This window comes from Nannospalax galili, unplaced genomic scaffold (genome assembly GCF_000622305.1).
Source record: "Nannospalax galili isolate Female #2095 unplaced genomic scaffold, S.galili_v1.0 scaffold675, whole genome shotgun sequence".
NCBI classification, from domain to species: Eukaryota; Metazoa; Chordata; class Mammalia; order Rodentia; family Spalacidae; genus Nannospalax; species Nannospalax galili.
The window spans coordinates 1,806,458-1,832,681 of NW_008337205.1; the positions used below are offsets into that span (position 1 = coordinate 1,806,458).

Here is a 26,224-nt window from a genome sequence, read left to right on the forward strand (position 1 = left end):
GGTGCGGATTTGACCCCCTGGAGAGGCTAGTACTAAAAGGGGGGGTTGTGGAAGTGGCCTGGAGTGGGCGGGACCGCGCCACCTGGCTCACTCAGGTGAGTGGCTGGAGCGACGTCGGTCGGGGCCTTCCGGAGTCGTACTTTGCCAGTTTCTCCGGAGACCTAGAACGTCCTGCGGGTCCCAGCCTTGTCCCTTTCCCAAGGCGACCCTCCCCTCGCCCGGTTGCAACCCACAGCCGGCGCTCTTCGCTTCGGCCACCGGAGGGAGCGCCGAATCCCCCATCCAGTCCCAGGTCTTGGTGCTAAAATGCTCCAATTCTCAAATAAAGGCTCCCTCCTCCCTCTTCTTATAGGTCCCGCCTACAGCAACGTTTCGTCCTGTGTAAAACGAGAGTTTACTAGAAGTCCCTTCCTAAATTTGAGCACACAAGCTTGAGCACACACACACACACACACACACACACACACACACACGTGGCTCTACCAGGGAAAGCTCTTCTGAGCAGCCGAACTTTGGCGTTTTCATTTGCTACCCATGTTTCTATGACGGTTTTTGATGTTTTGTGACTTCCAACACCTTTGCCTTGACTCTAAGGATCTCACCATCTCATCCGTTACCTTGACCAAGTACTCCAATAAAGTTGTACTCTGTGCCCCTTTGTGTGTGTTTATTCTTTGTAACATGTTCTCGAGTAATCCCGGCTCTGCCACTGAGGACGACCTTGAATTCCTGGTCCTCCTGCCTCTACCTCCAGAGTGCTGGGATTATAGGTGTGTGCAATCATGCCTAGTATATTTTTTTCTTGTTTCTGTTTGTTGCTGTTTTCTTTATTTGTTCAGTTTTTGGTTTTGAGACAGAATCGCTTATAGCCCCGGCTGGTTTCAAACTTGCTATGTCCCTCAGATGACCTTGAACCTCTGATCTTCCTGCCTCCACCTCCCAAGTGCTAGGATTACAAGAATGTATCACACCAGATTTATGTGGTACTAGGGATGGAACCCAGGACTTCATGCTTGCTAGACTGGCACTCTGGTGTCTGAGCTACAACCTTAGCCCCTCATTTTGTTGTTGTTGTTGTTGTTGTTGTTGTTTTTTAAAGATTTATTTTATTTTTAATTATGCATATGTATGTGCCCCTGAGTGCAGTTCCCTCAGACACTTGAGATGATGTAGGATCCCCTGGAGCTGGTGTTACAGGTGGTTGTGAGCCACCTGATGTGGATGCTGGGAACCAAACTTGGGTACTCTGTGGAAGAGAAGGAAATGTCCTTAACCACTAAACCATCTCTTCAATTCCTGTTTGTTCCTTTTTGAGACAGGGTCTCACATAGCCCAGGCTGATCTGGAACTCCTGATCCTCCTGTCTCAACCCAGCTCAATCTCATCGCTATAAACACCACTAATATTATAGTGCTGTAAGGGTCTCTCTCCAACCCAGATCTCTATTTTGAACTTAGGACCATATATGTCCACTGTTACCAAGGAAAATCTCACCCCATAAGATGTCTCCAGGGAGCCACCCAGAACCAACTCCAATGTCCAAAATACTATCAGTGTAGAATCACAGTCCTTTCGTAAGGGGTCTCTCTCCCTTGAGGTGAGGAAAAACCTAAATTAACTATAGTGGATGTGGTGATGCATGTCTGTCATCTCATCATTCCAGAGGCTGAGACAGGAGAATCAAGCATTCAAGGTAATCCTCGTTAACATAATTTGAGGCCAGCCTGGGCTACATGATTTCCTACCTCAAAACACCAAGAAGGAGGAGAAAGAAGTGGGGGGAGGGTGGTGACTGAAATGGCAAAACTAACTTTACTTAAAAAAAAAAAAAAAAAAAAAGGCCGGGCGTGGTGGCACTCACCTTTAATCCCAGCACTCGGGAGGCAGAGGCAGGTGGATCTCTATGAGTTCGAGGCCAGCCTGGTCCTCATCATGAGTTCCAGGCCAGCCGGGGCTACAGGGAGACCTTGTCTCAAAAAGACCAAAGGGGGGAAAAAAAAAAGTCTCACTGTGTAGCCCTGGCTGACCACTATGTAAGTATGTATGGCTGGTCTCAAATTCAGAGAGATCCACCTGCCTCTGCCTCCAGAGTGCTGAGATTAAAGCATTTATTTATTTTTATTTTATGTGTATGAATGTTTTGCCTGCATGTGTGTGTGTGTGTGTGTAAGTATAGCACATGAGTGCAGTGCCCCTAGAGGCCAGAAAAGGGCATCAGATGCCCCAGGGCTGGAATTACAGTTATGAGCTGCCAAGTGGGTATTGGGAACTGAACCTGGGTCTTCTGCAAGAGCAGTTAGTGCTCTTAACCATTGAGCCATCTTTCCAGCCCCAGCTTCACTAACTCTTAATTGACTTAACAATCACAGCTGCTGGAGGCCGCACACTGGACAGTCCATGATTAGACACCCAGTAGCTTTGCTGAAGATAACATTTCTGCTGTGTATGGGTTATGATAACAGTTGTGGGGTCACTTTACAGGATTGTAAAGATTGCTTTTGCTATAAACAAGGACTCTTTCCTTGGGCTAGCCAATGTCTTATGGGTGGCTGAAACTGGATGAGAAGGTTTGACATCTGCATTTCTTTCTTTCCTCATTGCTGTGACAAAATACCCTGACAAAAGCAACTTAAGAGATGAAAGGTTTATTGTGTCTCCCAGTTCTCAGAGATAGAGTCCTTCATGGTGGGAAGGCATGGCGGCAGGAGTGTGAGGCAGCTGCTCACATGGCATCCACAGTCAGGAAGCAGAGAGATGAATGCTGGTGCTCAGCTCCCTTTTCCCTTTTTATTCAGTCCCGAGTCTTTGGGATGGTGCTAAGTGGAAGTTAAGGTCTTTCCACCTTGATCAACCTAATCTAGATAATCCCTCACAGACATGCCCAGAGGCTTGTCTCCTTGATGATTCTAGATCCTGTCAAGTTGACAATTGAGATTAACCATCAAGTGTCTACCTCTGCTTTGCCACCTTAACATTTCAATCAAATCCTACTGAACCATCTCTATGTAGACATATTGTCTGAGAAATGCTTTGTTCAAAACTATAACACAGGGTTAATCTAGACTTACTTAGTCTCTTGAGACTCCCTTCAAGGCCAAAGACATCTATCTACCAGCCTCAAGCTGGGCCCCATAGCTCATGTCTATCATCCCAGCACTGGGGAGGCTAAGGCAGGCTGCAATGAGGTCAGCCTGAACTACAGAATGAGACTCAAAAACAACAGCACCCCACATGGTGGCTTACTACCATCTGTAACTCCAGTTCCAGTGGATCCAACAGCCACTTCTGGCCTCTACTGGCATGGCATGTACATGGTACACTTACATACACACATTCAAAACATTAAAATGAAAATAAAGAAATAAAAAATAAAAAAGCCCACCACCAACAAAAGAAAACAAGTGAGGGGGCTGGAGAGATGCTCAGTGGTTAGAGCACTGGCTGCCCTTGCAGAGGACCCGAGTTCAGTTCCCAGCACCCACATGGCAGCTCACAACCATCCATAACTCCAGTTTCAGGGGATCCAATGCCCTCTTCTGACTCACAGGTGCACTTATACACATTTACACCCACTGGGGCACAACACACACACCTATAAAATAAAAATAAATAAGAAAACAAATGAGCGTGTTGAGACATCACATCTGTAATCTCAACACTGAGAAGACAGAGGCAAGTGGATCTCAAGTTCTAGGGCAGCTTTGGCTACATAGCCAGACCCTGTCTCAAATAAATATACAAAATCCATTCCAGTGTGGTTGTAGAAACCCCCTGACTCGCACTCTGCAGTGAGCTACGGTCGACAGAGGCCTGGGTCTTGCACCTAACTTGACTGTGTGCGTTCATGCGCATACACACACACACACACACACACACACACACAATCCCCCCACCCCCACCCGCCGGCAGGTAAGGGAATATGGCGGCACCCGGAGTGGCTTCAGAAAGAGGGCAACCAACGAGAAGATGCTGGTGTGCCAGAGCGTGCACACCACCGCCTTTTCTGTGATTGCGTCCTCGGTAGGCGGGAATTCTGTGTCTACGTGCTGGTCCTCCTCAACATTTTTTAAAGAAAGAAACAAAAAAAGGTCTAAGCCTCCGAGACAGCTACATCTGACCTGCCTGCCACCTCTTTACCTCTTGAGAGCCCCTTGATCTGAGGCAAGAGGATGATTCTGTGGTATTGAATACCTGGGGTTTTCTCCTTTTGTGTCAACTTCTTGCTAACCTGTTAAGCGACCTCAGGGTGTCAGCCCAGCCTCTTCTTCCCAAACACACACATAATCAATCTGTCCCCTGGACGACCAGGAAGTTCAATCAACCCGAGTTAGACCTCGAATAATCATTTCCTGGCGATGCCCCCAATCCTACTCCGGACATCCACCGCAAGCTCCCCAGGATTAAGTCTGGTGACTGTCCCCCGCCCCCTCCACTGTTTCCAGGTCCCTTGGGCAGATGAGCCCTTGGCCACCACCCCTCTAATTTCCTGCAGACCCAGCAAACAAAAGGCTTGGGGAAGGGAAGCAAAGTGGAGCAGAGCGCCCTTCCTGTAGGACAGCTGATAGAGCAAAAAAGCGGTCCAGGAGGGAGCAGAGGGAAGGGATGGCATTCCAGGATTCCTCTAGGGACCGACTCCTGGATCCTGGGGAGGGAGGGTATCAAGGGAACTTGACTGTACAGGGCTGGGGAGGAACACCTGAGTTTGCTAGCTGCCTTGATGGGGTGATGTCAACCTCAGGGAATGGAGGGGGTGGGGAAATCTTGGGGTTCAGGTGCGCTTTTTGGCTCCCAGATGAGAATGGTGGGGGGTTGGGAAAAGCCTGAAGGCCTGCGTCATCTCCTCTGGGACCTAGCCTGCCTCCCCCTGGCTCGACCTGCTACCCTATGTGGTGGCCCCACCCGGGGCCTGGCTTCCTGCTCCTCCCCAAAGGAGGTCTCACTCTGCCAAGCTGAAGTAACTAGCCCCAGGTCCCTTCTGGTCCTTCTAAAACTCTGGTAGCCTAGCTCCCAACCCCAAATGGGTCTTCTCATAGCCCCACCTAGAGCCGGTCTCCTGCCTGTCCCTGCCCCCATTCCCATCAGGAATACAATGGTAAGGAAGGACCCAGTCCCATGATTGGGGCCAGGGATACTGGCATGGGGGGGCTTGGCCTCATATCCTGTCAGGCTGCCAGGGGAAGAGGAAACAAAAGACTTCCCCTATGGGGACAATGAGTTTCCCACAAACTCTCCTTCACCCTCCCACTCCCCACACCTTTCCACTCCTCCCCTGAGCTCTACCTCCCCCAGTCCGATAGCCCCCCTTCTTTTCTCATGTCCTCCCCTGAAGCAGACTCTGCCCTGTTCCTAGCTGTTTCCCTCTACTTGCTATTCCAACTGCAATCCAGTTCCCTTCCTCTCTAAGACAAGGATGGGGGCAAGGTGGGAAATGCCCCTTCAGGGATAGGCTGTGAATGGGCCCCCTTTAATAGCTACTGGAAACTATTAGCTCAGGGCTTGGGATGTAGCTGTTTGGTAGAGTGCTTGCCTAACACAAAATCTGGAGTTCGATCCCTAGCTTTGCATAAATTGAGTGTGGCAGCCCATGGCCTATAATCCCAGCACTCAGAGGTGGAGGCAGGGGGATCAAGAGTTTAAGGTTATCTTCAGATACATAGTGAGTTTGGGCTCATGAGCCTGGGCTACATGAGATCCTCTCTCAGAAAGATAAGAGAAGGAAAAAAGTATTAAGTCAGCAAGGGATTGCACCCCACCCCAACCTGGGCTGGGCTCTGTCAGTGACTGAGTTCATATGGAGAAAAGGCTCAGGGAACTTACAGATCCTTGGAGCTGGACTGCCACAGAAGGAATAGTGTGGGTCAGGTAGTCTTGGAACCTTTTGGCAGACAGGTCATTGAACATTTTAATAATTGTTTGTTTGTTTGTTTGTTGTGTGCATGTGCCCACACATGCCACAACACACAGATGGAGGTCAGAGGACAACTTGTGGAAGTTGATTCTTTCCTTATACCATATGGATCCTGAGAGTTGAACCAGGTCATCAGCCTTGGCTACAGTCTCCTTTACCCACATTCATCCTGCCTGCCCTTCTTTTCTTATTTTTTATTTTTTGTTTGTGGGGGTGATGAATCAAAGTGTGTACATGGAGGTGAAAGGACATGAGTACTTTTGTGCAATGCCTGCAAGGGCCAGGCATCAGATCTCCAGAAACTGGAGTTATGGTTGGATAGCTGTTAGCCACCATGTGGATGCTGGAAACTGAACCCAGTACCTCTGCAAGAGTAGCTAGTGCTCTTAAATGCTGAGCCAGCTCTTCAGTTCCCCCCCCGCAACCCCCGTGCCCCTTTGTGAATTTGGGTTTCATAGAGCCCAGACTGTCCCTGAACCCAATATAGAGCCAAGAGAGATCTTGACTTCTGATCCTCTTGCCCCCAGCGCCCAAGTGCTGAGCTTCCAGGAATGTGTCACCATACCTACCTATTGTTTTATTTTGTTTTATTTAGGGGGGGGTGTCGTTTTGAGACAGGGTCTTCCTATAGCCCCAGCTGGCCTGGAACTTGCAATGTAGACCAGGCTGGCCTTGAACTCACAGAGATCCACCTGCCTCTGCCTCCCAAGTGCTGGAACTAAAGGTGTGTGCCACCACGTCCAGACCTATTATTTATTTATTTATTGAGGTGGTGCCTCATTCTTTTTTTAAAAAAAATTATTGAATTTTTATATATTTCATACATAAAATCATCTTTATATCCCCGTCCCTCTTCCTCTTTGTCATCTTCCCATAGCCCCCCCCCGCCACCCCCCAGAGTTCATTCGAGACAGCGTCTCACTCTTTACCCTAGGTTGACCTTGAACTCATCACAATCCTCCTGCCTCAGCCTCCCAAGGGCCGAAATTACAAGATGTGAGCACCCCATCCCCCACCTCCCACCCTCCTTCAGTCTTGTGTTTACTTTGTTGTGTTTTTGGCAACACGTCTCAAGGCTGGTTTTATGGGGTGCTAGGGCTTTATGCATACTAAGCAAGCACTCTACCAACTGAGTTTCCCTCACCCATTCACCCTCTTCACAGTCTTACCACTTTCAATCTATTCTCCAAACTTGTTCTCATGACATCTTTCTACATACATCCAACAGGGTCATTACTTGGCCTAAAAGCCTTCTGTGGGAGTCTCCAAGGTACATAGGACTTGCCAGTCCTGGAAATCACTGCTCCAAGATGTGCACCCTGGGTCGCCCCCTTCCGGCTCATTCGCTATCCTGTCCTTATCTCTGCTCTGGCTACATTTAACTTGGGTAGGTGTGGGCCTGGGACAACCTCATTGCGCCCATTCTTGAATTTGCTGTTCCTCCTGCCTTTAAACTCCTTTCCTGCCAATCTCCTCTGGGACTCAGCTTCCTTGGAGGCTGTGCTAGCTGTCCCTCCTCCTTATCCTCTCAGACTTCCTTAAGAGCACGCCTGTGCTCAGCACTGAACCATGTGGTCCTGATGAGGCCTCCCAAATGTTGGTTTCTATCTGTGGGGTATCCTAATTCTGGAAGGTGGAGGCTGATTTCAAGTTCTTGTTCCATATTATAAACAATGAAAGAAGGACCCATCCATCTAGAAGAGAATGAGGGGCTGGAGAGATGGCTCAGTGGTTGAGAGTGTGCAGTGCTGTTAAGTTCAGCTCCCAGCTCCCATCAGCTCACAACCCCCTGTAACTCCAACTCCAGGGGTTGCAATGACACTTCTGGCTTCTGCAGACATCTGCACACACACACACACACACACACACACACACATATGCATGATTAAAAACAAAAATAAGGGGCTGGAGACACGACTCAGAGGTTAAAAACACTGGCTGTTCAGCTGGGCGTGGTGGCACACACCTGTAATCCCAGCACTCGGGAGGCAGAGGCAGAGGGATCTCTGTGAGTTCAAGGCCAGCCTGGTCTACATAGTGAGTTCCAGGACAGCTGGGGCTACAGGGGGACCCTGTCTCAAAAAGACAAAAAAAAGAGAAAGAAAACCACTGGCTGTTCTTGCAGAAGACCCGGGTTCGAATCCCAGCACCCACATGGCAACTAAAAACTGTCCGTTACTCCAGTTCCAGGGGATCCGACAGCCTCTTCTGTCCTCCATGGGCTTGCATGACACGGATGCACTTACCTACATGCAGGCAATACACTCATATGCATAAAATAAAAATAATAAATAAAATATTTAAAAAAACAACTACAACAACAAAATAAGCTTGGTGTTACGGTGAACACCTTTAATCCTAGCACTCAGGAAGCAGAAGGAGGCAGATCTCTGAGATCTAGACCACCAGGGTCTACAGGGAGACCCTGTCTCAATAACAATAAATTTTTTTTGGAGATAGGGTCTCAACTATGCAGCCCCCACTGACCTGGAACTCACTATGTAGACCAGGCTGGCATCAAACTCACAGAGATCTGCCTGCCTCTGCCTCCTGAGTGCTGGGATCAAAGGCATGTACTACCATGCCCAGCTAAAATAAAATATTGAAGAGAAAGGAAGGAAGAAAGAGGAGGAGGAGGAGAACGAAGAAGAGAGGGAGGAGGGGGAGAAGAAAATTAACAGTTAAAGCCGGGTATGGTGGCACATACCTATAATCCTAGCATGGGAGGCTGAGACAAGATCATGAGTTCTAAGCCAGCCTGGGCTACAGAGGGAGAACCAAGCTAGCCTGGACTACATAGTGATATCCTACCCAGAAAGAAACATATTAAAAAATTAGCTAGGCATGGCAGTTTATGCTTGGAATCTCAGCACTCAGGAGGGGGCTGAGGCAGAAAGGTAGTTGTCACTTAGAAACTTGACCCGAGCTATAGAGTGAGTTCCATACAGACCAGCCTGTGGTCAGGATGAGACCTTGTCTCTACATAAATAAACAATCAACAAATATTCATTCATTGATCACATGGACCTATGTAAAATGTAGACACTGGTGTGTGAGGCTGTCCCTGGGGAGCAGTAAACAAATATCTACTTACCACAGATAGGGAATCAATGAGAGAACAAAGTCAGGAGGATACAACTAAAGTTCAACTTGGTGAACCAAGGAGTTTATTGGGGTGACTTGCAGGAGCAGAAATGACTCAAAGACAGCTGCATCACCAAAGCCACTCCATTATGGGTGACAGCTCAGGAAAGCAGGAAACCTGGAGCTCACCACACAACCTGCAGGCAGGTTGGAGAGTGTCCTTTCCAGGCAGTTCAGCTGGTCTGAGACTCTTCTGAGCAGTTCTACTGGTCTGAGCAAGTCTCTTAGCAGTCACTGTTTTCATACCTTGGGGAAGGAGGAACCTAGTGAGTCTTTCAGTTTTGGGTACTTCCTAAAACCTTTGAGTTGTTTACTTCCTGAGCTTAAGGAGCTTCCCTGCAGGGTGGAGTGCTTTACCTCTCTTTAGAACATCCTATATTGGGGCTGGAGATTGCTTCAGTGGCTAAGAGCACTGACTGCTCTTGCAAAGGACCTGGGTTTGGTTCTCAGCACCTACAAGTTAGCTAACAACCATCTGTAACTCCAGTTCCAGGGGATCTGAAGCCCTCTTCTGACCTCCTCAAGCATTTTATGACACCGGTGCACTTACATACACACAGGCAATATGCTCATACACATAAAGCAAGAATAATAAGATATTTTTTAAAAATCCTGTGTTAAGGAGCTCCCCTCCCGAATGGAATGTTTTATCTCAGAGGAAATTGCTACAAAACACTCCACCCCTTCCTTTAGCTCCTACACTCTCTCCACCCCCTCTTCCACATGTTCCCTGAGCCTTGGGTGTTGGGGAGTTGATATAGAAGTACTTTTAAAATTTTTAATTTATTTTTATGTGTATGAATGTTTTGCCTGAACTTTTGCAAAACACTTTTGCATGTGTAAAAGTGCACCCATGTAATGCAATGTCTGTGGAGGCCAGAAGAGAGCATCAGACCCCTTGGAGCTGGAGTTACAGAAGGCTGGGGCTGCAGATTGCTTAATAAACTCATTAGCCACCATGTGGGTGCTGGGAACTGAACCTGGGCAACCAGCTTTCTTAGTCGCTGAGCTATCTCTCCAACTCCCTGTCCACAAGTTTTTGTTAAAGTTCCTAGTACCAAATGTGAATTTCTCCCTGAGGAGGGAGGCTTAAATCCAACCAGAAGGTTGGTTTTATCCATAAACACTGTTACCACTATTGCACAAGCTGGCATAACTTGCCTGGCACTTTCATCAAGAAGCCTGCAGGACCCACAGCTGAGTAAGACCATGGGCCATCGTTCTCCCCAGCAACCTTAGTAGCACCTTCTGGCACCACAAGAGCTAGACCACAGGGAGAGGACATTTCCAGCTCAGTCCTTGCCTTATTTCTCCAAGTCCTGCAACCAGAGTACACAACATCTTTATCAGCGGGGTTTTACCATCCAGTTCTGGAATGCAACCAACAGCCATGGCAACAACCTTTATTGTTTTAGGGGCCTCCAGGATCTCCCTAACCAAATGTCTCTTAGGGAGGTAACACACCCATAGTACTGGGACTTTTGACAGCCTTATGACTTCTCAGAACATTTGTTTTTATTCTTGTAATATACTCCTGTTTATCCTGTAGCATGTATAGGCCTGGACTGTTGTAGATTTTAAAGCATTTTTTAAAATTTATTTATTTACTTATTTATTTTTATTATATATATGAGTGTTTTGCCTGCATGCATATAAGTGTACCTGTGTCCTACAGTGCCTGTGGTGGCCAGAAAAGGGTGTCCAATCCCCGGAACTAGATTTATGGATGGTGTTAGCCATTGTATGGGTTCTGAGAACAGAACCTAGGTCCTCTGCAAGAGCAGCCAGTGCTCTTAACCTCTTGCAGAGGACCCGGGTTCAGTTTCTGCACCCACATGGCAGCTAACAACCAGCTGTAAGTCCAGTTCCAGGGGGTCTGACACCCTCTTCTGGCCTCCATGGACATTGTATGCACATGAGGCACTTAAACATATGCAGGCAAAACACTCATACACATAAAATAAAAATAAATTTTAAAAATTAAAGTAAAACAAATCTTAAAAGTAAAGATGCTAAAGTAAACTGTTAGCAAAATCTAATACAGCATGAAAAATTATTTTTTAGCAATTTTTTGGGTCTTTTTGAGACAGGGTCTCCCTGTAGCCCAAGCTGGCCTGGAACTCACTATGTAGACGAGGCTGTCTTTGAATTCTCAGAGATCCACCTGCCTCTACCTCCTGAGTGCTGGGACTAAAGGCATGTGTCACTACACCTGGCTTTTTAGATTTTTTTTTTAATCAAAAGCTCAATATTGGGTATAGTGACATGGATGGATGGGGGTCACTACTGTATATAGTTCTATGTAATGTTATTTCCCTGAGCTGTACAACTTTTTTATCCTAGGTAATCTCCTGGGGCTCTCCCAGCCCTGATAAGTATGAGGGGCTAGCTGAAGGTGCTTAGCTTAGCCTAGGAACAAAGGCTGAACAGCACCCATCCTCTTGGATCATATGGCTTTAGGGCCACGACTACCTCCTTGGGCCATACCTGTATCCCCCTTTGAGCTAACTAACCTGTGTCTGTGTCCTTTGGGCTAACCTGTGTCCATATTCTTTGAGCTAGCCTGTGTCCATGTTCTTTGGGCTGGCAGACTCTTAGCTGGTGCTACATTGAGCCATAGCTGGTGTCTCCCCAGGCCACATCTGGTTGCTGAGAAGGCTCCCAGCTGGGTCAACAATCTCTACCACCCACTCCCAGGACATAGTCTACTGAGGAGACAGCTTCCCACCCCTAGGTCCAACTGAATCCCTTATCTATATTGTTCTAAACCCATGTCCACCAACTCTGTTTATTGCCTCCGATACTCCTGGGGCACCAGGAAAGGAGGTACTCCTGCTTCCAGCACCACCCAGGCCCAACTATTTTTAACATTAATAGAGAACCAATAAATGCACTTTTTAACAGCAGGCTTTCAGCCAGCCTGCATGGCTCTTACTTGCAGGTGCCCCTGGCCAGTCTATTAGGGAAGTAGCTGGGGAGGTTCCAGCCCTGGAGACCTCTTTCCTCCTGGGAGGAGTGGGGGGATGATGCAGTAGAGATAGCTTACGCCCTTTTTCTTGTTTTTGTTTTTGTTTTTTGAGACAAGGCCTCACTATGTAGGCCCTGGCTGGCCTGGAACTTGCTATGTAGACCAGACTGGCCTTGAATTTACAGATCTGCCTGCTTCTGCCTCCTGAGTATGGGAATTAAAGGCATGAGCCTGTTGAATTCTGTGAGGACTTTCTATATGTTAAATTCTAGAAGGTTTGCAGTGGGCATTGTAGGAATGAGTCTACATTTTATGGTTCTTGAAGTTTCAGCTCCGTAAGGAACTGAAAACAAAATTATGAAGGTAAATTTAGATGTTAATGTATGTCAAGGCAGGCACAGTAGCCTACTGTTACCCCAACACTCAGGAGGCTAAGGCAGGAGGATCAGCCCAAGTTCAAGGCCAGTCTGATCTACATAGTGAGTTCCAGGTCAGCCAGAGCTACTGTATGAAACTTTGTTTCAAAAAAAAAAAGTTAATGTACATCAATTGAGAAAAGAAATCGGAGTGGAGGTTTCCACCAAGCCTGACCACCGAGTTTGATCCCAGGGATCCGAGAGAGAGAGAGAGAGCGAGAGAGAGAGAGAGAGAGAGAGAGAGAGAGAGAGAGAGAGAGAGAGAGAGAGAGAGAGAGAGAGAGAGAGAGAGAGAGAGAGAGAGAGAGAGAGAGAGAGAGAGAGAGACAGAGACAGAGACAGAGACAGAGACAGAGATCTCTCTCTGGAAAGTTGTCCTCTGCCCTCCTCACTGTGTGTGCTTTTAGCCTTGCCTGGGAGTTTGTGTCCATTTGTGTGTGCAGGAAAGGAAGGGAGGGAGGGAGGGAAGGAGGGAGGGAAGGAAGGAGGAAGATATTTCTTCGAATTAGGCGTGGTGCCACACACTTGCAGTCCTACCTAACGCAGGAGAATCATGAGTATTTTGCTTGCGTGTATGTAAATGCACCCATGTTGTGCAATGTCCACAAAGGCCAGAAGAGGGCACTGGATCCCCTGAAACTGGAGTTGCAGACAGTTGTTAGCCGCCATGTGGGTACTGGGAACTGAATCTGGGTCCTCTGCAAGAGCAACTAGTGCTCTTAACCACTGAGCCATCTCTCTAGCCCTTGTGACTCACTTTAAGAACTGTTTAAGGTCAAGGCTGTAAGCTCAGTTGGTGGAGTTCCTGCCTAACATGCAGAAAGCCCAGATTAAATCCCTAGCACCATATAAACCATGGGAGGTGGTACATGCCTATAATCCTAGCATTGGAAGGATCAGGAGTTCAAGATCATCCTCAGTTTCCTATTGATTTCTATTGATTTCAGGCTGAGATACATGAGGCCCTGTCTCAAAGAAAATAGAGTGAGGAGTGCTGGGGAGATGATTCAGTAAAGCACTTGCCATGCATGCATGAGGACTTGAATTTCAACACCCTGCACCAGCTGTAAAAGGCCAGGTGCAGTGGTATATGCTGCAACCCCAGCACAGATTGCGGATAGGGAATCATAGACAGGTGATCCCTTGGGCCAGTTTAGTCAAAACAGAGAGCTCTAGGTTCAGTAGAGACCCCATCTCAAAAAATAAGGAAAGTAGTGCTGGAGAGATGGCTCAGCAGTTAAGAGCACTGGCTGCTCTTGCAGAGGACCTGGCTTCAGTTCTCAGCACCCACGTGGTCACTAACAACCAACCATAACTTCAGTTCCAGGGAATCTGATGCCCTCTTTTGGCACTTACATACATGCAGGCAACATACTCATACACAGTTTTTTTTTTCAGTCAAAAATAAAGAGAGGATTAGAGGAAGACACCTGACATCACCCTCTGGCCTCCACATGCATGTGAACAGACTAGCACTCCAGCACAGACATGCACACACACATACACCAAAACCAACAAACAAAAAGGACAGTTTAAAGTGCTGGTATTCATTAACTAAGGCCACAGAAAGAGCCAGGCAAGTGAGGGGCACTGAAGTTTAAACTCCATGAGTTTTGAAATAATCTTGACCTTTGGACCTGAGAGGGTTAAATCAGCTAGGAGAGGAAAGACCAAAAACAAAGAGAAGTGAGAACCACAATTTATGGAGGAAAGGACTAGCTCAACTCTTGTTACTACTAATCACACATCGGAAAAGGATTTTCTGTTTTGTTCTTATTTTTCTTTGTTTCTATTACATTGTGTGTGTGTGTGTGTGTGTGTGTGTGTGTGTGCGTGTGTGTGTCCTGAGAGGGTTAAATCAGCTAGGAGAGGAAAGACCAAAAACAAAGAGAAGTGAGAACCACAATTTATGGAGGAAAGGACTAGCTCAACTCTTGTTACTACTAATCACACATCAGAAAAGGATTTTCTGTTTTGTTCTTATTTTTCTTTGTTTCTATTACATTTTGTGTGTGTGTGTGTGTGTGTGTGTGTGTGCGTGTGTGTGTGCGTGTGTGTTGTGGGTGTGTCCATATGGAGGTCAGAGGACAATATTTGGGAGTCAGTTCTCTCTTTCCACCATGTAGGTCCTAGGGTTTGAATTCAGGTTGCAAGCCCTGATGGGAAGCTCCTTTACCCACTGAGCCATCTTGTCAACCCCTTATTAGTTATTTCGTTTTGTTATTTTGAGACAGAGTTTCACTATGTATCCCTGGCTGGTTATATAGACTAGACCAGACTGGCCTCAACCTCACAGAGATCCACTTGCTTCTGCCTCCTGAATGCTGGGATTAAAGGCATACATCATCATGATGAGCCTCCTTACTGATTTTTTTTTTTTTTGTCTTTTTGAGATAGGGTCTTCCTATAGCCCCAGCTGGCCTGGAAGTTGCTACATAGACCAGGCTGGCCTTGAACTCAGAGATTCTGCCTGCTTCTGCCTCCAGAGTGCTGGGATTAAAGTCGTGTGCCACCATGCCCACGTAGTACTGATTTTTTTAAAGTTAGCATACAAAGTAGTAGGTTTCATTATGACATTAAAATACTTTATGTATTTATTTTTATTTTATATATATGAGTGTATTGCCTGCATGTATATAAGTGCACCTGTGTTGTGCAATGTCCATGAAGGTCAGAAGAGGGCGTCGGATCTCCTGCAACTTGGTCTGGTACAGTGGTACCCACCTATAATCTCTCAGCCCTTGGGAAGTAGAGGCAGGAGGATCAGGAGTTCAGGGTCATCCTCAGCTACATAGGGATTTTAAGGCCAGCCAGAGCTACATGAGACCTTGTCTTAAAAAATTATTTATGGGACTGGAGAGATGGCTCAGTGATTAAGAGTACTGGCTGCCCTTGCAGAGAATCTGAGTTCAATTTCCAGCACCTACATGGTGGCTAACAACCATCTGTAACTCCAGTTCCAGGGAATCTGACACCTTCTTCTGACCTCTGCGGGCACTGTGTGCACATGGTGTACTTACATACATGCAGGCAAAACACTCAAATAAATCTATCAAAATTATCTGTTTATTTATTTAGGGAGGTGGAATTGAGTCTGTGCCACAGTGCACATGTGGGGGTCACACAACTTGTGAGAGTCATTTCTCTTCCACCATGTGTATCCAGGGATTTGATCTCAAATTGTCAGACTTGGAGCCTTTTCCTGCTGAGCTATATCATCTGCCCTCTAAATTTCCTAACGCTGAGGAGAGGTTGATTTGAGATTTATTTGGGTCTCTCTGGGACAAGCATTGAAGTGAGGCTACCATCACCTGCAGCAGGCAACTGAACAGACACTTAGCAGGAAAGTTGTTTCTGGTGGTCTAAGGGTGGAAGGAATGATCTCATACCCACAGGATAAATGGAGGGCACTTCCTGAGAGCAGAGTGAAGATCTCAGGCGTCACTTGCATGGAAAGGGGAAATCATGGGATTTTCATCATATTTTTGTTCTGTTTTGAAGCTGGCTATGTAACCCTGTCTGGCCCTGAAACCTGCCGCTACTTCTCTGCCAACTTCTGGGATGACAGGTGTGCATCACCACACCAGGGTTTATGTAGTGCTGGGGATGGAACCCAGGGCTTCCTGTGTGCTAGGCAAATGCTCTACTGAGCTTTAGGCCAGTCCAATGGTTATTTTTTATTTTAAAAAGATTTTATTTTATGTGTATGAATGTCTTGCTTGCATGTATGTAAATGCACCACGTGTGTGCAATGCCTGCAGAGACCAGAAGAGGGTGTCAGATTCCCTGGAACTGGAGTTACAGACAGTGAGTGCTGGGAACCAAACCCAGGTCGTCCTGCAAGAGCAGCCAGTGCTCTAAACTGCTGAGCCAGTTCTCCAGCTCTATTCAATAATCTTTTTTTTTTTAAGTTCACACTACATAGCAAGAATTAGATAGCAGGCTGGAGCTGCAGCACCATGGTTGGATGCTTTCTACCCTCCCACAAGTTCAGTGGGCTGTTTCGTCTCTTCAGCACTGGGTCCCGTTCAGCCCCTCCCTCCACCTCCCCTCATCTCATCTCCCCCAGTGTTGCCATCTCTACCTCTGAGGCATCTCTGCATGCTAATGAGCTGTACCTCTCAGGAAATGAGAATTTTTAAGCAATAAGAGCTTGAGGCTGATGAGGGCAGAGCCTAAGGCGAAACAGAAGACATGACTCAGAAAGGCTAGGGGTCCGGGTGCCGAATGATAGGTACAAAAAAGAGGGGTGGGGGCTGTGGATAAGAGCTGGAGAGCCTGAGTCTGGATGGGAAAGGAGGGGGGATTCCCAGCTCCAGCCGGTCAGCCTGTCTCCAGCCAAGCAGGCTGTTTCCTGCCCTGGCTGACCCTCCACCCCAGAGCAGGACCTAGGCAGGGTAATGAGGAAGGGCAGGGGTGTGGTGAGCAGTACTTGGTGCAGGAAGATAAGCGCAGGGGACAAGAGGTCATCACGGGTCTCCTCTATCCTCTGGGTGGTGGTCAGGGTACTTGGCAGACCCCCAGGTGGCCCAGACTCCTCCTCCCTCCAAGGGTCCAGACTCTGCAGTAATTCCCTTTAAATCAAAGTTTCCTTCCAGCACATCTCTAGGGACAGCCTTGGGTAACAGTGCCTCTGTCTCCCATCCACCCTGTGACCCCTACCCACTACAGGTGCCCTGAAGTAGGTGGGGGGGGAGCACAGTTTTCCTGAACTCCCCCTCCCCCGTACTGATGGATGGATGGGGTTGGCAAATGAGAGGAAGAGCCCCTCCCAGTCATCCCAAGAGCCCCAGGGAGCCAGAAGGGAAACAGCTTCAGGAAAGACAGCAGCAACAAGTCCCTACCCCCACTCGAGGTCAAGGCTATAGACTCTGGGGAGCACCTCCCCGAAAAAAAGATGAGAGTGAAATGAAGCAATTTGGGAATCCCTTCAGACCCCTCACCCTTCTTCCACATGCCTAGCTTTGTTTATTTCATTTTTATTTTTATTTTTTTGAGAAAGGGTCTCATTATGTAGCCTTGGCTGATCTGGAACTTGCAATGTAGACCAGTCTGGTCTTGAACTCACAGAGATCACTCTGCCTCTGCCTCCTAAATACTGGGATTAAAGGTGTCTAGCTACCTTTTACTTTATGCTTTCTTCTTCGGTTTTTCTATGCACCCCTTGGTCTTAAATGTCTCACTCTCTCCCACCTTTCCCTTTCTGTCCGTTCTCAGCGCTGCATCTGCAGTACAGTGGATCTCCAGAACTTAATGTGATGTCGAGGAAATGATGGTGTGAATGTTCGTTTCAGAAGGTATCCACCATGGGATTGTGCCTAGGGGTGGGGGTGGGGTCCAGGAAAGCAGGAGAAACCTTTGATTTAAAGGTAATTAGAAGTTGGGCTTGGTGGCTCAGCCTTTAATCCCAGCAGAGGCAGGTGGATCTCTGTGAGATTGAGGCTAGCCTGGTCTACATAGCGAGTTCCAGGACAGCTGGGGCTCCAGGGAGACCCGGTACGGGGAGGGGCAAAAAAAAAAACTTATTTGGGAGGGAGAGGGGGAGGGAGGGAGGGAGGGAGGGAATGGATGCAGTCTGAGAGCTCTGAGGTAGGAGAAGTTGGGGGCACCGGGCAGCCTCAGCCATGCACCCCTCAAAAACATGGATCTGTCCCTCTTCTTCCGAATGCAACCCGTTGCTTCAGTCGGGGGCAGTAGGCGCAGCCAGATGTGGAACCTCACGTCCCGCTGCCAGGTCAAAGCAGGCTTTGTGTGGTGTGTGCACATTTACGCGCACATCTGTGAGGCCCTTCCAGTGGCTGAGTGTCGTTTCTCTGCTCTCGGGTGCCTGCTGGGTTCAGGCCTGTCCCGAGGGTAGCTGAGCTCTGGTCCCAATATGCGCAGTCCCGGGCAGGACTCACCGGCCACGGTGCCCGCCTGGGCGGTCCTGGGGCTCCACGCGTGCCGCCCCTCCCCCTCCTGCAAACTTTCTCCCAACTTCCCGACTTTGCTCAGATCGGCTCCCCCCACTCCATGACTATGAATTATTCAGCAGCTTAGGAGCCAATCAGCTAGCATGCCCCGTCCCCCCACCCCCAACCCCGCTGAGGAGCCTGGGCTGGAGGGTTAGGGATGGGTGGGAAGGAGGAGGGATTGTCCCCGCCTCCCGCGCTCCCCTCCCTCCACCGCCCAGTCTCAGCCCTGCCCATCCCGGTCCCAGCCTGTCTCCCTCCCTCCCGCTCGCTCGCTCGGTGCTGGGTCCCTGCAGCCGCTACCACTCTCCCTACCCGCCACCGGCGCACCGAGCCCAGCGGCGTGAGCCGAGCCACCAGCCACTCCAGGGAGGGGGGGAGACCGTGAGCAATCGGCCCACCCCAACCAACCGGGGCGGGATCCCCTGAAACTCCGGAGGGACCCCTGACTCTCAGCCACGTCTGGATCTCCGCCCGCCCGGCGACGGCCACTGCCAGGACGTCCCCCCTGCAGGTTGGCCTGTCCGCGCGCGCTGCAGGGACGCCGGGACCACACCTGAGCCCTGCGCGCCCGCATGGGCCACCGCTGAGGGACCCCGGACGGAGAGTGCAGCGAGCGGAGTCGGTGTGCACCCGCCCAGGGGAGGGTCAGACCTGGGGGGGCTAGGGCCCCCCAAGCTCGGATCGGATCCAACCAAAGTGAGGCGGCGCCATGGAGCTCCGGGCGCTGCTGTGCTGGGCTTCGGTCGCTACCGCTTTAGAAGGTGAGTTTTTGGGGGCGTACCCCTGCTATCTTGGGGGTCCCCAAAGTTGGGCCTTAGAATGTAAAAGTCGATCTTTCCCTATCCCAACCCTGGCACCCCCTAAACACTTCGGACCAATAGTGCTGGAACAGGAGGGGGGCGGGGAGGAGACAGCCTGGCGGGGAGTGGAGTTTTCTTTTGTTTGGGAAAAGAGATGGAGACCGGGGACATTCCCCTATCCCAGCTCCCTAAACTCTCATCCCCGATGCCAAACGCCCTTGGCAACTTTTCTTTTCCTCCCCACCCCAATCTTCAAGACTATCTTCAAAGGTTCTGTCCCATTTCCCAGCCCTGGCTAAACGCTAGGGAAAAGTTTGTCAAAGGCCAACTTGCAGACTTGGGAGAACTCTGCTAGGCCGTAAAACAACCCCCAATGCCAATTCCTTACCATTCACACCTGGACCCTTCGCATTCACAGCTCCATACCCCTGTCAGGATGCCCTCCCCCAACCCATCTGCAGTTACAACTAACCCTAAACTCCAAATGGCTGGCCAGACCACTGACCTCGTGCAGCTCCCTTTCCTTGTTTTCCCCCATGCTGTACCCCAGTTTTTAAGATGCCCTAGATTACCCTAACTTTGCTGGAGCCCTTGGCTTTCTCCCAGCCGTACAAGCCAAGTAGAAACTGTCCAATATGGCCCCGTGTAGCCCTAATTCACCCCAGCTGGCCACCTCCTAGTTGCTTCAGATTTCTAGTTTTTTTTCCCTTCTGTATTCCCCTCCAAATGTTTCTTCAAACCCTGTGAGCCTCTCTCTCCTGGTTCTCTTGGGGCACCCCGGTGGTATAAACCCTCCTTCTGCCTTTCCTAATCTCCTTTCAATGAGCTTGCCCCCCCCCACTTTGCTGCTTAGAATCAAAGGGGTATGTGGGGGGAGGGAAGGGGGGTTCCTAAAGGGAAAACCCTGCTCTCTCCAGGCTGGGTAGTGCTCCTCTGGGCAGATCAAAGTGAGAGGATGGAAAAGGGAGGTGAGGGAAGGCTTGGGCCCCTGGAAAGAGGAAGCCAAATGGGCAAAAAAAAATCTAACAAGTGTGTCCAGGAGGGAAAGAAAGATGCCAACAGGAAATGCCCGTTCTCAGAGTCTGTTGCCTGGGTGTTTCCCAAGCCCACCTGTGCCAAATGCATTTATTTTGTGTGTGATTTTCATGAGCTGTAGCCTTGTGGGAGCAAGTTCTTGCCTCACCCCATTTTACACTTGAAAGACTGAAGCTTCAGAAATGTTAAGTAGTTTATCCAAGGCCACGTGCCCCTTGGTTGGTGTAAACCCGGATACTGCAGTGGGGAACCTAGAAAAGGACTTTGAACATACCTGGGAGGGATGGAGGTGAGAGTAGGCCTGGGAACTGACAGATCCTAGTGAGCGGGAAGCTGAGAGTTCTGAGATGGAGGGAGAGAAAGTGAGCCTGCACCCAGCTCAGCGTGCCAGAGAGCTGCCCCACAGCAGAGACAGTGTATAAATTGGAGACAGGAAAACACTATCCAGGCTGGAACAATGGAGGGTGGAGACGGCTGCCTCTAGCCACCCCCTTCCCAGAACCCTGGGCATCCTGTCCCCTGTGTGCTCTGCTGTCTCCTACCACCCATGCAAGGTCCCCAGACTTTGCCTCCAGCTGGCCAGGTTTCTGCCTGCCCCCTGCCCTCTGGACATCATTTGGTTATTTGAGTTGGTGTGTCACCCACTCCACCTTCTCTCCATCCGTTCTTCCCGGCAGCACTTGGGGAGGGCGGGACATAGTCCCAGGTGTTCTGTTGGATCCCCTAGGGCCACACTCTCCACACTGATCAAGTCTCCAGCTCCCCACGTTGTCCCATCCTTTCCTTGTGTGTGGGGATTCCCCAGCCCTCCCTCCACTTTGTATTTCTGTGTGGGAGGCTCTGCCTTGTTCCTAATTTTATACTTGGTCAGTACCCTGTCCCCTCTGCCTAAATGATCCCTGATCCCTGCCAGGTGTGTTCACACCCCCCTCCAGCACACCTCTAAAATCTCCTCTTTTCCTTCTATAACCAACTCCAGATGTGGTGCAGGCTCAGGGCAGGAACCCAAGCGTCCAGGCCTCCAGTACTTCCTCTTGTGAAGACAGCAAATGGGGGAGGGGGTCATGCCTCAGGCTAAGCCATCACCCTGAAGGAGGGAAGCTGAGGACTGGAGTGTCTGGTGTGAAAAGGGGGTGGGGACTGGGAAGAGGGACAGAATTGGGATGTTTGCCAACTCTGGCACTGAGGATAGGGAATTCTGAGCCTGAAACAAGCCTGTAAGGAACCAAGGCCAGTGCCAACAGCTCTCTGTCCTGATCGGGCCAAGGCCAGGACAGAGTTATCCTAGTTTTTTGTTTTGGAGACAGGATCTCATGTAGCCCAGGCTGGCCACAAACTCAACATGTAGCTGAGGCTGGCCTTGAACTTCGAATCTTTTTGCCTCCACCTACCAAGTGCTGGGATTACAGGAGTGTGCTATCCCGCTTAGTTCTCTCCTTCCTTCCTCCCTTCCTTCCTTCCTTCCTTCCTTCCTTCCTTCCTTCCTGCTGGGGATTATAGCCAAGGCCTGAGCATGTTAGGCAAGCACTCTACTGATGAGCCATACCCCCAGACCCTCATTGATAAATTGGAGAAAGCTTACATTCTTAAGGCCTTCTGAGTTCTGGAACTTTAACTTCTAACTTGGGTCTCCTCCCTCCTCCAGGGCACAGCCCCTCAGGGAACACCCCAGTGCCAGCCACCTGTTAGTGGTAGAGTTGGTACTGGGAACAAGAGGCATGAAATCTAAGGGTAGTGGGCTGGTGAAGTGGCTCAGTAAGTGAAGGTGCTTGTCTCTAAGCCTGATGACCTGAGTTTGATCCCAGGATCCACTTGGTGGAAGGAAAGAACCAACTCACACAAGTTTTCCTCTGACTTCCGTACATATGCTGTGGTACTTACACACACATACACACAAATGTAAAAATTGTTTTAAAACTATTTTAAGATTTCACTTATTTGTGTGTGTGTGTGTGTGTGTGTGTGTGTGTGTGTGTGTGAGTGATGACATACCTATGGAGGGAAGAGGACAACTTGTGGGATTTGGTTCTCTCTTTCTACTACGTCGGTCCCAGGGATGGAACTCAAGTCATCAGCCTTGACAGTGAGCACCCTTACTTGCTGAGCCATCCTCTAGCCCAAGAAAAGAAATCTTGCTTCCCCCTGAATCCAACTTGGAACTAGAAGGCTAACCTTGTGGGAGTTGATTCTTTCTTTGTACCATATGGGTTCTGGGGATCTAACTCAGGTCTTTAGGCTTGGAGGCAAGCACTTTTACCGATGAGCCATTTGGCTGGCCCATTGCTCTTAGATTTCTGATGTTCCTGTTTCTCCCTACACCTCCCCCAAAGGGCTGACTTTATCTTTCTCTGTGTTAGAGACTCTACTGAATACAAAACTGGAAACCGCAGATCTGAAATGGGTGACATACCCACAAGCGGATGGTCAGGTAAGAACCCCCCGCCGCCCGCCTTGAGTTCCTTGTTTCCTGAAGCTGCCTCAATCCTAGCTAGAGCCCCTGGCTGATGACGCCCTTCTCTGCAGTGGGAGGAGCTGAGTGGTTTGGATGAGGAACAACACAGCGTGCGCACCTATGAGGTGTGCGACGTGGCACGCTCTGGAGGCCAGGCACGCTGGCTGCGCACCGGCTGGGTACCGCGGAGTGGAGCCGTGCATGTGTATGCCACACTGCGCTTCACCATGATGGAGTGTCTATCCCTGCCACGGGCCAGTCGATCCTGCAAAGAGACCTTCACAGTGTTCTACTATGAAAGCGAAGCTGATACAGCCACAGCCCACACACCGGCCTGGATGGAGAACCCCTACATTAAGGTATCCACGGTTGGGGTCCAGCAACCTTCACTTGGGCTTGGCGGAGGATGAGATGCTAGGAGAGCCTTTGGTAGGACCCTTGGTGGCTAGAAGCAGCAGGCTTAAGCCTAGGAAGAAGAGAGATGGTGGGTGGGTGAATAGAACGGAGTACAGGTGCTGTGTCTTCTCTTCCCATTTTCCTATCAGACCACCCACACCACTGGAACTGTGTATTGCCTATTATTTCCCTCTGGCCCTTCTCTCTGGCTCCTCCACACACCAATATTATTATTATTATTATTATTATTCTTATTATTATTATTATTTGGAGACAAGCTCCCACTATGCAGCCCTGGCTGACCTAGAACTGCTATGTAGACAAGCTGGCTTTGATTCACCAGCTGCTGCTTCCTAAATGCTGGATTAAAGGTGTAAGCCACCATGTCTGACCGCTTATTATTTATTTATTTATTTTTGACTTATTTATTTTTATTTTATGTGGATGAGTGGCTTGCTTATATTTAGGTAAGTGCGCCATGTGCATACAATATCCACAGAAGCCAGAAGAGGGTGTCAGATCCCCTGGAACTGAAGTTTCAGATAAGCAGTAGCAAGTGTTGTTAACCACTGAGCCATCTTTCCAGCCCATTTGTTTTTTAAAGATGAGGTCCCATGTAGCTCAGGTTGGCCTTAAACTCCCTACATAGCCAAAGACTACTGATCCTCCTGCCTCTACCTCCTGAAAGCTAGAATTACAGACATGTGTCACCATGCTGGGTTTATACTGAGTACATTCCTACCCATAAAAGATAAATTTTTATTTTTATGAGTCTCCACTCCAAATTAGCCATTGATTTCCCATGGAGTGTTGCCATTCTAGGTGTCACAAGAATTAGGGCTGGAAGATGACTCAGTGGTTAAGAGCATTGCTGCTCTTGCAGAGGACCTAGGTTCAGTTCTCAGTACCCACATGTGGCTAACCATTTCTTAATTCCTGTTCCAGGGAATCCAACATCCTTTTCTGGCTTCCACGAGTATTGCATGACACAGACAAAACACTCATACACATAAAATTAAAATGAATAAATGAATAATTATTTAACATCTTAGAAGTCACTGGTGCCTACTAAGCTGATGGAGTGTCCTTGGCTTGGTCCTGCCCCATATTGGTCATCTGCCTGTCACTTCTATAATTCTTTCATTCTGTCTCCTTGGCTCTGAGGTCATGGTGTGAGTGTCCATGAACATTTGCAGAGCAAATGAATGATTTGGAAAGTAAGGCAGGACAGAGAGGTTAAACACATCATAGGTCAGCAAAGATTAATGGACAGCTTTGGGGCCTGCAGAAAAGCACATATTGCACTGTGGATGTAGCTGTTTGCTGAGTGCTTGCCTAGCGTGCACAGAGCCTTCAGCTCCATCCCAGCAATGAATAAACCAAATGGAGTGGCTTGTGTCTGTCGTCCCAGCACTCAAGAAGTGGAGGCAGAAGGATCGGTTCAAGGTCATCCTTGGCTACATAGAAAATTTATGGTCACCCAGGTCACATAAGACATATATATATATAAAGTGGCCAGGTGTGGTAGTTCATACCTTTAATCTCAGCACTCAGGAAGTAGAGGCAGGTGGATCTCTGTGAGATCTAGGACAGCCTGGTCTACATAGTCCCAGGACAGTTGGGACTACAGGGAGACCCTGTCTCAAAACTGGAAAAAAAGTGCATATTGGAGAAGGTTCTGGAACAGGGGCTACAATCATAGAGAAGGGATGGGGATGGTGGCAGTGAGTCTGGTTCTCCCGGCAGGTGGATACAGTGGCTGCCGAGCACCTAACCCGGAAGCGCCCTGGAGCAGAAGCAACTGGGAAGGTCAACATCAAGACGCTGCGCCTGGGTCCGCTCAGCAAAGCTGGTTTTTACCTCGCTTTCCAGGACCAGGGTGCCTGCATGGCCTTGCTCTCTCTGCACCTATTCTACAAGAAGTGTTCCCAGCTGACTATGAACTTGACCTACTTCCCAGAGACAGTGCCTCGGGAGCTCGTGGTACCTGTGGCAGGGAGCTGTGTGGCTGACGCCGTCCCTGCCCCTGGCCCCAGCCCCAGTCTCTACTGCCGGGAAGATGGACAGTGGGCTGAGCAACCTGTCACAGGCTGCAGCTGTGCCCCAGGATTCGAGGCTGCTGAGGGAAACAAAATATGTAGAGGTGAGGACTGGCACACCCCATGAAGTTTGCAGGTCTGTGGGGTGGAGCTGCCCTGCGTGACACCCTTGGTCTGACCCCTTAAGTTGTTTTTGTTATTAAACTTTGGGTTTTATTCTAAATGTAGTAGGAAACAATATTTAGAATTTAAAACACTATTTTATTTTATGTGTGAGTGTATTGCCTGCATATAATGCACCTGTGCTGCGCAATGGCATAGGAGGGCAGAAGAGGGCATTGGATTCCCCTGGAACTGGAGTTATGGATGGTTGTTAGCCACCATATGGGTGCTGGGAATCAAACCCAGGTCCTCTGCAAGATACTCTTAACCACTGAGCCATCTCTCCAGCCCCTAGGATTTTTTTAAAATTTATTTTTATTGTTAATTATATGTCTGTTTGTGGGTATGGATACGTGAGTTTCAGTGCCTGCAGAAGCCAGAAGAGGGAGTTAGAGCCTCTGGAGCTGGAATTACAGGTGGCTGCCCAATGCGGGTGCTGGGACCCAAACTCTAATCCTTTACAAGAGCAGTACACTTGTATTTTTATTTAATGTGTATGAGTGTTTTGCCTGCATGTATATAAGTGTACCTTGTGTTGTGCAGTGCTCACAGAGGCCAGAAGAGGTGTCGGATCCCCTGGAACTGGAGTTATGTTTCTTAGCCACCAACTGGGTGCTGGGAACTGAACCTCGGTCCTCTGCAAGAGCATCTAGTGCTCTTAACTGCTGAGCCAACTCTCCAGTCCCAGTATTTAGAATTTTAATTACATTGATTGGTGATTGATTATGGGGTGGCACACTTGCCATGGTACACATGTGAAGGCCAGAGAACAACTTTCAGTTCTCACCTTCCATCATGTGGGTTCTGGAACTGAACTGAAGTTGCAGGCTTGGCAGCAAGCACCTTTACCCACTGAGCCATCTCGCTAGTCCACCCCTTAAGTTTTTCCACTTCTGGACATACCCTATTCTTTGGGCACTCAGTTACTAGAAGACCTAGAAAAGAGAGTC

General features: G+C 48.9%; 1 protein-coding gene across 1 annotated transcript in view; it reads left to right on the top strand.

The window, feature by feature from the left end:
- The first annotated feature begins 18,606 nt into the window (after nucleotides 1-18,606).
- The window catches only part of Ephb4 (EPH receptor B4), a 28,587-nt gene continuing 20,969 nt past the window's right edge, over nucleotides 18,607-26,224 (top strand). Inside the window, exons 1-4 of the mRNA XM_008832334.3 lie at nucleotides 18,607-19,151; nucleotides 22,583-22,653; nucleotides 22,749-23,036; nucleotides 24,820-25,216. Of these exons, the coding sequence (XP_008830556.1) occupies nucleotides 19,100-19,151; nucleotides 22,583-22,653; nucleotides 22,749-23,036; nucleotides 24,820-25,216 (808 nt within the window). The 5' untranslated portion in view covers nucleotides 18,607-19,099. The remainder of the gene's footprint in view (nucleotides 19,152-22,582; nucleotides 22,654-22,748; nucleotides 23,037-24,819; nucleotides 25,217-26,224) is intronic.